Source organism: Pseudorasbora parva, chromosome 24 (genome assembly GCF_024679245.1).
Source record: "Pseudorasbora parva isolate DD20220531a chromosome 24, ASM2467924v1, whole genome shotgun sequence".
In the NCBI taxonomy this organism is placed as follows: domain Eukaryota; kingdom Metazoa; phylum Chordata; class Actinopteri; order Cypriniformes; family Gobionidae; genus Pseudorasbora; species Pseudorasbora parva.
This window is the reverse complement of record NC_090195.1, coordinates 37,233,549-37,248,440: the sequence shown is the minus strand read 5'-3', so window position 1 is coordinate 37,248,440 and position 14,892 is coordinate 37,233,549. Positions and strand designations below refer to the sequence as shown.

Here is a 14,892-nt window from a genome sequence, read left to right as displayed (position 1 = left end):
CCTACCTAAGCATTGCTGAGACCATGTTCAGCCTTTGATGGAAACGGTATTCTGGTGGCTGTGGCTCTTCCAGCAGGATAATGCTCCTGACACAAAGCACAAATGCTTCAGGAATGGTTTGAGGAGCACAACGACCAGTTTGAGGCGTCGACTCGGCCTCCAGATTCCCCAGATCTCAATCCAATCGAGCATCTGTGGGATGAGCTGAACAAACAAGTCCGATCCACCTCGCAACTTACAGGACTTAGAGGATCTGCTGCTAACATCTTGGTGCCAGATCCCACAGCACACCTTCAGGGGTCTAGTGGAGTCCATCAGAGACGGGTCAGGGGGACCAACACAATATTAGGTCATAATGTTATGCCTGATGTGTGTATATCTGTAGTCCCAGTCGTTTATATGGTGCTGATGATAATGGCTGCTGTATTATTCCGGTGTCCTCGCGCTGGCCTGTGTTTGCTCGTGTGTTGTCTGGTTTTAATGAAGCCACTCTGTTGTCCTAAGGTCTGGTCCCATGGGTGGACTCGAACCTACAATGTAAATATGATCCATATATCTCAGTGCACCCTTTCTTTCCCACATCTGTCCCTCCGGCCCTCCTTCGGCCTCTCTGTCTGAAACCATTTCAGAACTCTTCATTTGTCTTGCTGTTTTACATTTCCTCTTTTTTAAAGCTTTACTCCTTTGTTCTGTAATTCTCTAATGATCATGTTACTGTCCTCTGGGTCACTGAGATGTATGAACCCATCAGTTGTGCTCCTGTCCACTGTTTATACATCAGAACTCATTCAGTATTTGTTCAGAACCATGCAAATAATGAATGGACTACCAGAATATATCTCTCTCTCTCTCTCTCTCTCTCTCTCTCTCTCTCTCTCTCTCTCTCTCTCTCTCTCTCTCCTCTCTCTCTCTCTCTCTCTCTCTCTCTCCTCTCTCTCTCTCTCTCTCTCTCTCTCTCTCTCTCTCTCTCTCTCTCTCTCTCTCTCCCCGTGTGTCCATTACGGATTTGCGCAAACCTGTTGCGATATTTTCTAAATGTCGATATTCCATAAAAAACCTGCGAAATTACAGCGTTTCCATCAGCCGCAGTTATGCGACTAACTGTAATTATTTTCCTCTCGCGATGGGTCATTCCTATAATGATGGCACCTATGCTGGTAGGTTTGTATATCCCATCCACCGCACTAGCCATTATTTTATTGAAAGGAGACGTGTGTGTGTGTGTGTGTGTGTGTGTGTGTGTGTTTGTTATCCAAGCATTAATGGCAAGGAAAGCCCATTATAAGCTACTTAAGCATCACGTATATGAGGTGTGTGTGTGTGTGTGTGTGTGTGTTTCTCCCGCAGATCTGCTTCAAGCTCTTCATGATAATGTGGCATTTCTGTGTTTAGAGTCCAGTATTCCTCTAATTTTATTGTCTTTATGAGTTTAATAAAGAGCTCTGTCTCGTCTTCTGTCCAGGCATGCCGTCTGTAAAGAGTGATCGGCTTACGCACGCAGGTTATTGAGACGCATTGCCACAGATAGAGAGAGCGAGATGTTTGCGTTTGCATGCTGGAAACTCAAAGGGTTTTTACCACTTCGTTATTTTGGCTTGAAATTGTTTGTTGGAAATGCTTTTGAAATTAAAAACTTTGTGTTTAATAAAAAAAATACATTTTTGAAATGAAGACAGCTCTTAGTGGAGTGCATGCACAATAATCCGTTCCCTGAGTCCACAAATAAAAGTAGACAGTTTATAATTATGTCTTGAACTTATCTGTATGGCTAAAAATGGCGGAGTATTGCGAGTTGTTCCCGCTGTCTTAAAGAAAGAAAAAACACTTGGCTGCACCGGGGTCTGTCATTACTAGGTTAAAGTTATGCTACTGACCTTATTAGGAGACTTTATTTTTTTGCGATTATATGGGAGATTTTGGGAAATTGATGCGTTTCCATGGGCAATTTGATGGGTAATGGATACGCCCCCTTCTGTCTCTCTCTCTGTTCATCCATCCATCTCTTATCTGTCCGTCTCTTCTATCTAATCTGATAAATCCTATCATCATTTATTTATTTTTCTGGGCCATCTATAATGTTATAAATATAATATATCAATTACAAACATGCGAGTAAGGTTTTTCTGTGTTTTTGTCGATGGTTTGATGGTTGTGATGCAGGTTTAGAGAGAAGTTGGGAGTGAAAACTGTGAAAGCGCTGAAGAGGAACCACAACGGTGTGACACATGCCGCCATAGACATGCTGTGTGCGCTGATGTGTGTAAGTAAACACACACGGCATCATCATTCCCCTGCATGCTAATGCACAGGTCCTGACATGGGGTGTGTGTGTGTGTGTAGCCGATGCACGATGATTACGACCTGCGGCAGGAGCAGCTGAACAAAGCCTCTCTGCTCTCCTCTAAAAAGTTTCTGGAGAACCTGCTGGAGAAGTTCATCAGTAATGTGGTACGTCGTGTGTGTGTGTGTGAGAGAGAGAGAGAGAGACTGCTGAAGGCTGAATGACTTGACTATGTGTGTGTTTTCATCAGGGTCACGGCACCGGAGCGTTAGTGATCAGCTCGCTGCTAGACTTCCTGACCTTTGCCCTCTGCGCTCCCTACAGCGAGACGACGGAGGTCAGCAGTTCGACATGCTGCTGGAGATGGTGGCGTCCAACGGCCGGACGCTCTTCAAGCTCTTCCAGGTCAGCTGCCTATCCTAACCCTAACCCTTCCAGATCAGTTTCAGAAGAATAACCCTAACCCTTCCAGCTCAGTTTCAGAAGCCTATCCTAACCCTTCCAGCTCAGTTTCAGAAGCCTAACCCTAACCCTTCCAGATCAGTTTCAGAAGCCTATCCTAACCCTTCCAGATCAGTTTCAGAAGCCTAACCCTAACCCTTCCAGATCAGTTTCAGAAGCCTAACCCTAACCCAAACCCTTCCAGATCAGTTTCAGAAGCCTATCCTAACCCTAACCCTTCCAGCTCAGTTTCAGAAGCCTATCCTAACCCTAACCCTTCCAGATCAGTTTCAGAAGCCTAACCCTAACCCTAACTCTTCCAGCTCAGTTTCAGAAGCCTATCCTAACCCTAACCCTTCCAGATCAGTTTCAGAAGCCTAACCCTAACCCTTCCAGCTCAGTTTCAGAAGCCTAACCCTAACCCTAACTCTTCCAGCTCAGTTTCAGAAGCCTAACCCTAACCCTTCCAGATCAGTTTCAGAAGCCTATCCTAACCCTTCCAGATCAGTTTCAGAAGCCTAACCCTAACCCTTCCAGATCAGTTTCAGAAGCCTAACCCTAACCCAAACCCTTCCAGATCAGTTTCAGAAGCCTAACCCTAACCCTAACTCTTCCAGCTCAGTTTCAGAAGCCTATCCTAACCCTAACTCTTCCAGCTCAGTTTCAGAAGCCTATCCTAACCCTTCCAGATCAGTTTCAGAAGCCTAACCCTAACCCTTCCAGCTCAGTTTCAGAAGCCTAACCCTAACCCTAACTCTTCCAGCTCAGTTTCAGAAGCCTATCCTAACCCTAACTCTTCCAGCTCAGTTTCAGAAGCCTATCCTAACCCTAACTCTTCCAGCTCAGTTTCAGAAGCCTAACCCTAACCCTAACCCTTCCAGCTCAGTTTCAGAAGCCTAACCCTAACCCTTCCAGCTCAGTTTCAGAAGCCTAACCCTAACCCTAACCCTTCCAGCTCAGTTTCAGAAGCCTAACCCTAACCCTAACCCTTCCAGCTCAGTTTCAGAAGCCTATCCTAACCCTAACCCTTCCAGCTCAGTTTCAGAAGCCTATCCTAACCCTTCCAGCTCAGTTTCAGAAGCCTATCCTAACCCTAACCCTTCCAGCTCAGTTTCAGAAGCCTATCCTAACCCTAACCCTTCCAGCTCAGTTTCAGAAGCCTATCCTAACCCTTCCAGATCAGTTTCAGAAGCCTATCCTAACCCTTCCAGCTCAGTTTCAGAAGCCTATCCTAACCCTAACCCTTCCAGCTCAGTTTCAGAAGCCTATCCTAACCCTTCCAGATCAGTTTCAGAAGCCTATCCTAACCCTAACCCTTCCAGCTCAGTTTCAGAAGCCTATCCTAACCCTTCCAGCTCAGTTTCAGAAGCCTATCCTAACCCTTCCAGCTCAGTTTCAGAAGCCTATCCTAACCCTTCCAGATCAGTTTCAGAAGCCTATCCTAACCCTTCCAGCTCAGTTTCAGAAGCCTATCCTAACCCTTCCAGATCAGTTTCAGAAGCCTATCCTAACCCTTCCAGATCAGTTTCAGAAGCCTATCCTAACCCTTCCAGCTCAGTTTCAGAAGCCTATCCTAACCCTTCCAGATCAGTTTCAGAAGCCTATCCTAACCCTTCCAGATCAGTTTCAGAAGCCTATCCTAACCCTTCCAGATCAGTTTCAGAAGCCTATCCTAACCCTTCCAGGTCAGTTTCAGAAGCCTATCCTAACCCTTCCAGGTCAGTTTCAGAAGCCTATCCTAACCCTAACCCTTCCAGCTCAGTTTCAGAAGCCTATCCTAACCATTCCAGATCAGTTTCAGAAGCCTATCCTAACCCTAACCCTTCCAGCTCAGTTTCAGAAGCCTATCCTAACCCTTCCAGCTCAGTTTCAGAAGCCTATCCTAACCCTAACCCTTCCAGCTCAGTTTCAGAAGCCTATCCTAACCCTAACCCTTCCAGATCAGTTTCAGAAGCCTAACCCTAACCCTTCCAGCTCAGTTTCAGAAGCCTATCCTAACCCTAACCCTTCCAGCTCAGTTTCAGAAGCCTATCCTAACCCTTCCAGCTCAGTTTCAGAAGCCTATCCTAACCCTTCCAGGTCAGTTTCAGAAGCCTATCCTAACCCTAACCCTTCCAGCTCAGTTTCAGAAGCCTATCCTAACCATTCCAGATCAGTTTCAGAAGCCTATCCTAACCCTAACCCTTCCAGCTCAGTTTCAGAAGCCTATCCTAACCCTTCCAGCTCAGTTTCAGAAGCCTATCCTAACCCTAACCCTTCCAGCTCAGTTTCAGAAGCCTATCCTAACCCTAACCCTTCCAGATCAGTTTCAGAAGCCTATCCTAACCATTCCAGATCAGTTTCAGAAGCCTATCCTAACCCTAACCCTTCCAGCTCAGTTTCAGAAGCCTATCCTAACCCTTCCAGCTCAGTTTCAGAAGCCTATCCTAACCCTTCCAGCTCAGTTTCAGAAGCCTATCCTAACCCTTCCAGCTCAGTTTCAGAAGCCTATCCTAACCCTTCCAGATCAGTTTCAGAAGCCTATCCTAACCCTTCCAGATCAGTTTCAGAAGCCTATCCTAACCCTTCCAGCTCAGTTTCAGAAGCCTATCCTAACCCTAACCCTTCCAGCTCAGTTTCAGAAGCCTATCCTAACCCTAACCCTTCCAGCTCAGTTTCAGAAGCCTATCCTAACCCTTCCAGATCAGTTTCAGAAGCCTATCCTAACCCTTCCAGCTCAGTTTCAGAAGCCTATCCTAACCCTTCCAGGTCAGTTTCAGAAGCCTATCCTAACCCTAACCCTTCCAGGTCAGTTTCAGAAGCCTATCCTAACCCTAACCCTTCCAGGTCAGTTTCAGAAGCCTATCCTAACCCTAACCCTTCCAGGTCAGTTTCAGAAGCCTATCCTAACCCTAACCCTTCCAGGGGCCTGTACCATGAAGCTGGTTTAGCTGGCTAACCAGATTTGTTTAAGCTTAGTTTGTGCCAATCCTGGGTTTTAGGTACCATTAAAGTGGTTTGGCTTTTAGCTGTGTTCATCACCATAGTAACTTACACTCCACAGCTAACCTGCTCTGGGGCAGGTTACGTTCTGGATTAGAGATCTCTATCTGAAATTGAACCAATCAACTGTGAGTAAAGTGACACACCTCTAATGCAATAAACTCTCTCCCCCTGTTTCTACTCCAAATTAAAGGTCACTGCATTGTAAAGGGTTTTTAAAGACTAAAGCGTCTGGTTTTTAACAATGCTTATTTATAGAAAATAATAATTTTGAAGGATTTAGATATAATTTATGTAATTATTATACCTTTAATCAATTACACATTTATCATTTTAGTTAATCAATCATTAATAGGCACTTTGTTAAAATTAATACATAAGTCATATAAATTACATCCACTGCATAAAGTCATATGGATAAGCTTTAAAATCAATAAATAAAACTAGCCTATTAAAAAAAAGAAGCTTACTGAGCTTAAATGTTCAATTTTCTCTATATCAACTAAACTAACTTCATAACTTTTACTTGCATTGCCGTATACTATTTTTTCTTAAAGTTGTCCTTTTTCATAGACAGCTTTTCTTCTTGCTGTGTATTTTTTTTTATTTTAATTCTCAATATTTTTCAATCATGCAACATTCTGCAGAAGAGAGAAATTAATCTCACTGATTGTCTCGCGAGAAGTTCATCTCAGTTCCACAGCGTGTGATTGGCTGTTCACTACTGATGTCACAGCTAAACTCCTGAAATCAGGATCAAAGCCTGAGTTGACAAAGAAAGCTGATGATCAGCATCATGGGACCAACAAAGCCTTAATACTATGGTTTGGTTTTGTCAACTCAAAACTAATCCTTTAACCCTGAGTTTGTTAAACTACCATCATGGTACAGGCCCCAGGTCAGTTTCAGAAGCCTATCCTAACCCTAACCCTTCCAGCTCAGTTTCAGAAGCCTATCCTAACCCTAACCCTTCCAGATCAGTTTCAGAAGCCTATCCTAACCCTAACCCTTCCAGATCAGTTTCAGAAGCCTATCCTAACCCTAACCTTTCCAGGTCAGTTTCAGAAGCCTATCCTAACCCTAACCCTTCCAGCTCAGTTTCAGAAGCCTATCCTAACCCTAACCCTTCCAGATCAGTTTCAGAAGCCTATCCTAACCCTAACCCTTCCAGCTCAGTTTCAGAAGCCTATCCTAACCCTCACCCTTCCAGCTCAGTTTCAGAAGCCTATCCTAACCCTAACCCTTCCAGATCAGTTTCAGAAGCCTATCCTAACCCTAACCCTTCCAGGTCAGTTTCAGAAGCCTATCCTAACCCTAACCCTTCCAGATCAGTTTCAGAAGCCTATCCTAACCCTCACCCTTCCAGATCAGTTTCAGAAGCCTATCCTAACCCTAACCCTTCCAGCTCAGTTTCAGAAGCCTATCCTAACCCTTCCAGCTCAGTTTCAGAAGCCTATCCTAACCCTAACCCTTCCAGATCAGTTTCAGAAGCCTATCCTAACCCTCACCCTTCCAGGTCAGTTTCAGAAGCCTATCCTAACCCTAACCCTTCCAGCTCAGTTTCAGAAGCCTATCCTAACCCTAACCCTTCCAGATCAGTTTCAGAAGCCTATCCTAACCCTCACCCTTCCAGGTCAGTTTCAGAAGCCTATCCTAACCCTAACCCTTCCAGATCAGTTTCAGAAGCCTATCCTAACCCTAACCCTTCCAGATCAGTTTCAGAAGCCTATCCTAACCCTAACCCTTCCAGCTCAGTTTCAGAAGCCTATCCTAACCCTAACCCTTCCAGATCAGTTTCAGAAGCCTATCCTAACCCTCACCCTTCCAGGTCAGTTTCAGAAGCCTATCCTAACCCTAACCCTTCCAGGTCAGTTTCAGAAGCCTATCCTAACCCTTCCAGGTCAGTTTCAGAAGCCTATCCTAACCCTAACCCTTCCAGGTCAGTTTCAGAAGCCTATCCTAACCCTTCCAGGTCAGTTTCAGAAGCCTATCCTAACCCTTCCAGGTCAGTTTCAGAAGCCTATCCTAACCCTAACCCTTCCAGCTCAGTTTCAGAAGCCTATCCTAACCCTAACCCTTCCAGGTCAGTTTCAGAAGCCTATCCTAACCCTAACCCTTCCAGGTCAGTTTCAGAAGCCTATCCTAACCCTAACCCTTCCAGCTCAGTTTCAGAAGCCTATCCTAACCCTAACCCTTCCAGGTCAGTTTCAGAAGCCTATCCTAAACCCTTCCAGCTCAGATTCAGAAGCCTATCCTAAACCCTTCCAGGTCAGTTTCAGAAGCCTATCCTAACCCTAACCCTTCCAGGTCAGTTTCAGAAGCCTATCCTAACCCTAACCCTTCCAGATCAGTTTCAGAAGCCTATCCTAACCCTCACCCTTCCAGGTCAGTTTCAGAAGCCTATCCTAACCCTAACCCTTCCAGGTCAGTTTCAGAAGCCTATCCTAACCCTAACCCTTCCAGATCAGTTTCAGAAGCCTATCCTAACCCTAACCCTTCCAGGTCAGTTTCAGAAGCCTATCCTAACCCTAACCCTTCCAGATCAGTTTCAGAAGCCTATCCTAACCCTAACCCTTCCAGGTCAGTTTCAGAAGCCTATCCTAACCCTAACCCTTCCAGATCAGTTTCAGAAGCCTATCCTAACCCTAACCCTTCCAGCTCAGTTTCAGAAGCCTATCCTAACCCTTCCAGGTCAGTTTCAGAAGCCTATCCTAACCCTAACCCTTCCAGGTCAGTTTCAGAAGCCTATCCTAACCCTAACCCTTCCAGATCAGTTTCAGAAGCCTATCCTAACCCTAACCCTTCCAGGTCAGTTTCAGAAGCCTATCCTAACCCTAACCCTTCCAGGTCAGTTTCAGAAGCCTATCCTAACCCTAACCCTTCCAGATCAGTTTCAGAAGCCTATCCTAACCCTTCCAGGTCAGTTTCAGAAGCCTATCCTAACCCTAACCCTTCCAGGTCAGTTTCAGAAGCCTATCCTAACCCTAACCCTTCCAGGTCAGTTTCAGAAGCCTATCCTAACCCTTCCAGGTCAGTTTCAGAAGCCTATCCTAACCCTAACCCTTCCAGGTCAGTTTCAGAAGCCTATCCTAACCCTAACCCTTCCAGGTCAGTTTCAGAAGCCTATCCTAACCCTAACCCTTCCAGCTCAGTTTCAGAAGCCTATCCTAACCCTAACCCTTCCAGGTCAGTTTCAGAAGCCTATCCTAACCCTAACCCTTCCAGGTCAGTTTCAGAAGCCTATCCTAACCCTAACCCTTCCAGATCAGTTTCAGAAGCCTATCCTAACCCTAACCCTTCCAGGTCAGTTTCAGAAGCCTATCCTAACCCTAACCCTTCCAGGTCAGTTTCAGAAGCCTATCCTAACCCTAACCCTTCCACACACACTGCTCAAAGTATAGCGATGAGAAGATGATAGTGCTGTGCTAGGGTCAGTTCTCATCTCCAGCTCCACGGTGTTTAAATATCAAAGGCACTAATCATTCTCATATGAGGATCTGGTGATCAACACGTTTAGGATTATTATCAGCTCATATTTCTGTGGAATCGTCATACATTTCATTTATCAGGATTCTTTGATGAATAGAAAGTTCAAAAGTACAGCATCTATTAGAAAGAGAATCTATTGTGACATTATAAATGTCACTTTTGATCAGTTTAATGATGAATAAAACTATCTATTCTTTTCAAATAAAGTAAACTCTTGCTGTCCCAGACTGCTGAAGGTGTGTGTGTGTGTGTGTGTGTGTGTGTGTCCACAGCATCCCTCTATGGCTGTGGTGAAAGGAGCCGGGCTGATTATGAAGGCCATCATTGAGGTGAGGCGAGCCGTTCCTACAGCATTTGTCCCTGTTCCCTGTATGTCTGTTAGACCGTGTGTTAGGCTTGGGCGGTATCCAAATTTTGATACCGTCAAACCTCCTCCCTATTTTACCTCGGTATACGGTATTACCGTGAATAATTAAAACATTATGTAAGGCTCAGACAGCGTCAACAAACTGTTGGCTTGGCTTATATATATATATATATAGGCCTATATTTTTATTTTATTTTTTACATTTGAGCCCCTGGCCCTGAGAAACTCTCTGCACGTTTTATGCTTACCGTTATGAGACAATTGACTTTTTTTTTTGTGAGTCCCATGTCCACTTGATTTTTGTGGAGTTCATGCTTATTGCTTACATTGCCAGCTGTGTGACAAAAGGCTTCGGCAATATTACAGCATAGTCTGAGGGTGCGCTCGGTTTTTCATCCACGCAGCAGTGAGTGGATGGTGGTTTCGGATATGCGCCCTTAGGTTCAAGGTATTTCCATCTCTCGCGGTCATCTTTTTGTTGCACAATTTGCAAATTGCCTCGTCTGTATTTACCGTCAAAACCCAAAATACTTCCAAACTGCAGAAGTTGTGTTCTTTTTCGAGACCGAATAACTCGAATAAGTATTAGTATTAAATATTTAATAATTAATTGTTGATCAGCAATATGTAAGTTGATCTGTTTTTTTTTTTTTGACGGTTTGACGGTATTGAAACTGATACCGTTGCTATTTTTAGATCCCGCGGTATACCATTTTACCGTATTACCGCCCAAGCCTACCGTGTGTGTGTGTGTTCATGTGTGTGTGTCGTCCATCAGGAAGGAGATAAGGAGATCGCCACTAAGATGCAGGATCTGGCCCTGAGTGAAGGAGCTTTACCCAGACATCTCCACACCTCCATGTTCACCATCAGCGCCGACCAGCGGATGCTAACCAACAGGTCAGGCTAATCTCAGGCCCTTACAGCAGTCTCGCGTAATCTGTAATCTCTGTGTTTGTCTCGCGCTGCTAATTTAATAATTAAAAAAACAAATAAAACTATTGTTTGTGCTATCCCAGTGTGTTTGTGCTAATCCCAGTGTGTTTGTGCTAATCCCAGTGTGTTTGTGCTAATCCCAGTGTGTTTGTGCTAATCCCAGTGTGTTTGTGCTAATCCCAGTGTGTTTGTGCTATCCCAGTGTGTTTGTGCTAATCCCAGTGTGTTTGTGCTAATCCCAGTGTGTTTGTGCTAATCCCAGTGTGTTTGTGCTAATCCCAGTGTGTTTGTGCTATCCCAGTGTGTTTGTGCTATCCCAGTGTGTTTGTGCTAATCCCAGTGTGTTTGTGCTAATCCCAGTGTGTTTGTGCTAATCCCAGTGTGTTTGTGGTAATCCCAGTGTGTTTGTGCTAATCCCAGTGTGTTTGTGCTAATCCCAGTGTGTTTGTGCTAATCCCAGTGTGTTTGTGCTAATCCCAGTGTGTTTGTGCTAATCCCAGTGTGTTTGTGCTAATCCCAGTGTGTTTGTGCTAATCCCAGTGTGTTTGTGCTAATCCCAGTGTGTTTGTGCTATCCCAGTGTGTTTGTGCTATCCCAGTGTGTTTGTGCTAATCCCAGTGTGTTTGTGCTAATCCCAGTGTGTTTGTGCTAATCCCAGTGTGTTTGTGCTAATCCCAGTGTGTTTGTGCTAATCCCAGTGTGTTTGTGCTAATCCCAGTGTGTTTGTGCTAATCCCAGTGTGTTTGTGGTAATCCCAGTGTGTTTGTGCTAATCCCAGTGTGTTTGTGCTAATCCCAGTGTGTTTGTGGTAATCCCAGTGTGTTTGTGCTAATCCCAGTGTGTTTGTGCTAATCCCAGTGTGTTTGTGCTAATCCCAGTGTGTTTGTGCTAATCCCAGTGTGTTTGTGCTAATCCCAGTGTGTTTGTGCTAATCCCAGTGTGTTTGTGCTAATCCCAGTGTGTTTGTGCTAATCCCAGTGTGTTTGTGCTAATCCCAGTGTGTTTGTGCTAATCCCAGTGTGTTTGTGCTAATCCCAGTGTGTTTGTGCTAATCCCAGTGTGTTTGTGCTAATCCCAGTGTGTTTGTGCTAATCCCAGTGTGTTTGTGCTAATCCCAGTGTGTTTGTGCTAATCCCAGTGTGTTTGTGCTAATCCCAGTGTGTTTGTGCTAATCCCAGTGTGTTTGTGCTAATCCCAGTGTGTTTGTGCTAATCCCAGTGTGTTTGTGCTAATCCCAGTGTGTTTGTGCTAATCCCAGTGTGTTTGTGCTAATCCCAGTGTGTTTGTGCTAATCCCAGTGTGTTTGTGCTAATCCCAGTGTGTTTGTGCTATCCCAGTGTGTTTGTGCTAATCCCAGTGTGTTTGTGCTAATCCCAGTGTGTTTGTGCTAATCCCAGTGTGTTTGTGCTAATCCCAGTGTGTTTGTGCTAATCCCAGTGTGTTTGTGCTAATCCCAGTGTGTTTGTGCTAATCTGTGTGTGTCCTGCAGGCAGCTGAGTCGGCATCTCGTGGGGCTGTGGACGGCTGAAAACCCCATCGCCCTGAACCTCCTCAAGAGGATTCTGGTGAGTGAAAACTCAGGACATCCATGTGTCTTTAAGAGTAGCAGAGCTCTAGGGTGTGTGTGTGTGTGTGTGTGTCCTTGTTTACATTACATTGTGGGGACCAAATGTCCCCATAAGGATAAAACCTGAGATCACCAGCCAGCAGTCCTCACTTTTCAAAAGGCTTATAAATCATATAGGAGGAGTTTGTTTGAGAAAGTAAAAATGCAGAATGTTTCCTGTGATGGGTAGGTTTAGGGGCAGGGTGTGTGTGTGTGTGTGTGTGTGTGTGATGGGTAGGTTTAGGGGCAGTGTGTGTGTGTGTGTGTGTGTGTGTGTGTGTGATGGGTAGGTTTAGGGGCAGTGTGTGTGTGTGTGTGTGTGTGTGTGTGATGGGTAGGTTTAGGGGCTGTGTGTGTGTGTGTGTGTGTGTGTGATGGGTAGGTTTAGGGGCTGTGTGTGTGTGTGTGTGTGTGTGTGTGTGATGGGTAGGTTTAGGGGCAGTGTGTGTGTGTGTGTGTGTGAGATGGGTAGGTTTAGGGGCAGTGTGTGTGTGTGTGTGTGTGTGTGTGTGTGTGTGTGATGGGTAGGTTTAGGGGCTGTGTGTGTGTGTGTGTGTGTGTGTGTGTGTGTGTGTGTGTGTGTGTGATGGGTAGGTTTAGGGGCTGTGTGTGTGTGTGTGTGTGTGTGTGTGTGTGATGGGTAGGTTTAGGGGCTGTGTGTGTGTGTGTGTGTGTGTGTGTGTGTGTGTGATGGGTAGGTTTAGGGGCTGTGTGTGTGTGTGATGGGTAGGGTTAGGGGCTGTGTGTGTGTGTGTGTGTGTGTGTGTGATGGGTAGGTTTAGGGGCTGTGTGTGTGTGTGATGGTTAGGTTTAGGGGCTGTGTGTGTGTGTGATGGGTAGGTTTAGGGGCTGTGTGTGTGTGTGATGGGTAGGTTTAGGGGCTGTGTGTGTGTGTGTGTGTGTGTGATGGGTAGGTTTAGGGGCTGTGTGTGTGTGATGGTTAGGTTTAGGGGCTTTTTACAGTATAAAAAACATTATGTCTATGGAGAGTCCCCACAAGGATGGTGAACCAGATGTGTGTGTGTGTGTGTGTGTGTGTGTGTGTGTGTGTGTGTGTGTGTATGCAGCCCACCGGTCTGCTGGCGTTTCTGGACAGTCCTGACCCAGTGCCGGAGAAGGATGTTGACAGGATGCACATCCGTGATAATGTGAAGATTGCCACGGTATGATGAAGGCCAACCGGTAGCTCTGCTCTGCTCTTATTAATGCCCTAATGAGTGTGTTTGACGAGTGTGTGTGTTTGACGAGTGTGTGTTTGACCAGTGTGTGTGTTTGACCAGTGTGTGTGTTTGACGAGTGTGTGTGTTTGACGAGTGTGTGTGTTTGACGAGTGTGTGTGTTTGACGAGTGTGTGTGTTTGACGAGTGTGTGTGTTTGACGAGTGTGTGTGTTTGACGAGTGTGTGTGTTTGACGAGTGTGTGTGTTTGACGAGTGTGTGTGTTGACGAGTGTGTGTTTGACGAGTGTGTTGAAAGGGTTAGTTCACCCAAAACTGAAGATGATATCATTGATTACTCTCCCTCATGTGGTTGGACACCCGTCAGACCTTCGTTCATCTTCAGTGTAAAGCTGAGAAAGGCTTCAGATAGGCCTCCATTGGCATTCAGTCCATTCCCACTCACAAGACCCATAAAGGCCCTAAACACATCGACACACAGCCCATCTCACTACAGCGGCTGGACAATCACTTGATGAGATGACGAGAAATAGATATTGTGCACAAAAACCTAAATACTGACTTTATCCGCCGAGTTCTTGTCTTCCGTGTCGGTCTCGCTCCTCCTCTTCTGGTCATGAACGGCGGATTGCATATTCTCACGCATGCGGTGAGTTCACGGCAATAACTCGGCGGATAAAGTCATTATTTAGATTTCTGTTATTTAGATATTTTGACAATAACTATTCTCGTGGCGTTGTAAAGTGATTGTCCAGCCGCTGTAGTGAGATGGGCTGTGTGTCGATGTGTTTAGGGCCTTTATGGGTCTTGTGAGTGGGAATGGACTGAATGCCAATGGAGGCCTATCTGAAGCCTTTCTCAGCTTTACACTAAAATATCTTCATCTGTGTTCTGAAGATGAGCGAAGGTCTGACGGCTGTCCAACCACATGAGGGAGAGGAGTTAATGACATCTTTTACATTTTTGGGTGAACTAACCCTTTAATGGGTGACGAGTGTGTTTAATGAGTGTGTTTGTGCAGACTTTGACGAGTGCTTGTTTGACGAGTGTGTGCTTGACCAGTGTGTGCTTGACCAGTGTGTGTGTTTGACGAGTGTGTGTTTGACCAGTGTGTGTTTGACCAGTGTGTGTCCGACGAGTGTGTTTAATGAGTGTGTTTGTGCAGGACCAGTTTGGCAGGAATAAGGTGCCGGAGTGGCAGCGTATCGCAGGTAAGGCTGCTAAAGAGGTGGAGAAGTTCGCCAAAGAGAAGGCCGACCTCGTGCTGGTGCACTGGAGAGACAAGATGGGCATCTCTCAGAAGGAGGTGAGCGACCTTTGACCTCGCTCTGAGCCGTTAGCTTTCAGCTGGTGGCTGCGACTAGCGCAGGTTAGGTTAATGCTAGCATGTTGTGCGTACGCTGGGCTCTTCCACCGGGATTTAGCGGCGCTGGTGTTGGAGCTCTTCTGGTGTGTGTGATGATTTGTGCGTTCAGACTCTTGTGTTTGTGTAATTCTCTGGCTGTTCTGTCTCTGCTATGGTTTGTTAATCAGTAATGCTCACACCCTGAGTTCTGATTGGCTGTCTCGACGTCTGTCCCCATCACTGCTGCTCTGTGTCAGAATTAATCCGG

At 45.6% G+C, this 14,892-nt stretch overlaps 1 protein-coding gene across 1 annotated transcript in view; it reads left to right on the top strand.

The window, feature by feature from the left end:
• Positions 1 to 14,892, top strand: part of LOC137063808 (dnaJ homolog subfamily C member 13-like) — a 97,957-nt gene that overhangs the window by 29,126 nt on the left and 53,939 nt on the right. Inside the window, 10 exon segments of the mRNA XM_067435075.1 lie at positions 505 to 537; positions 2,161 to 2,260; positions 2,341 to 2,448; positions 2,532 to 2,613; positions 2,616 to 2,686; positions 9,466 to 9,522; positions 10,339 to 10,460; positions 11,986 to 12,061; positions 13,170 to 13,265; positions 14,445 to 14,585. Of these exon segments, the coding sequence (XP_067291176.1) occupies positions 505 to 537; positions 2,161 to 2,260; positions 2,341 to 2,448; positions 2,532 to 2,613; positions 2,616 to 2,686; positions 9,466 to 9,522; positions 10,339 to 10,460; positions 11,986 to 12,061; positions 13,170 to 13,265; positions 14,445 to 14,585 (886 nt within the window).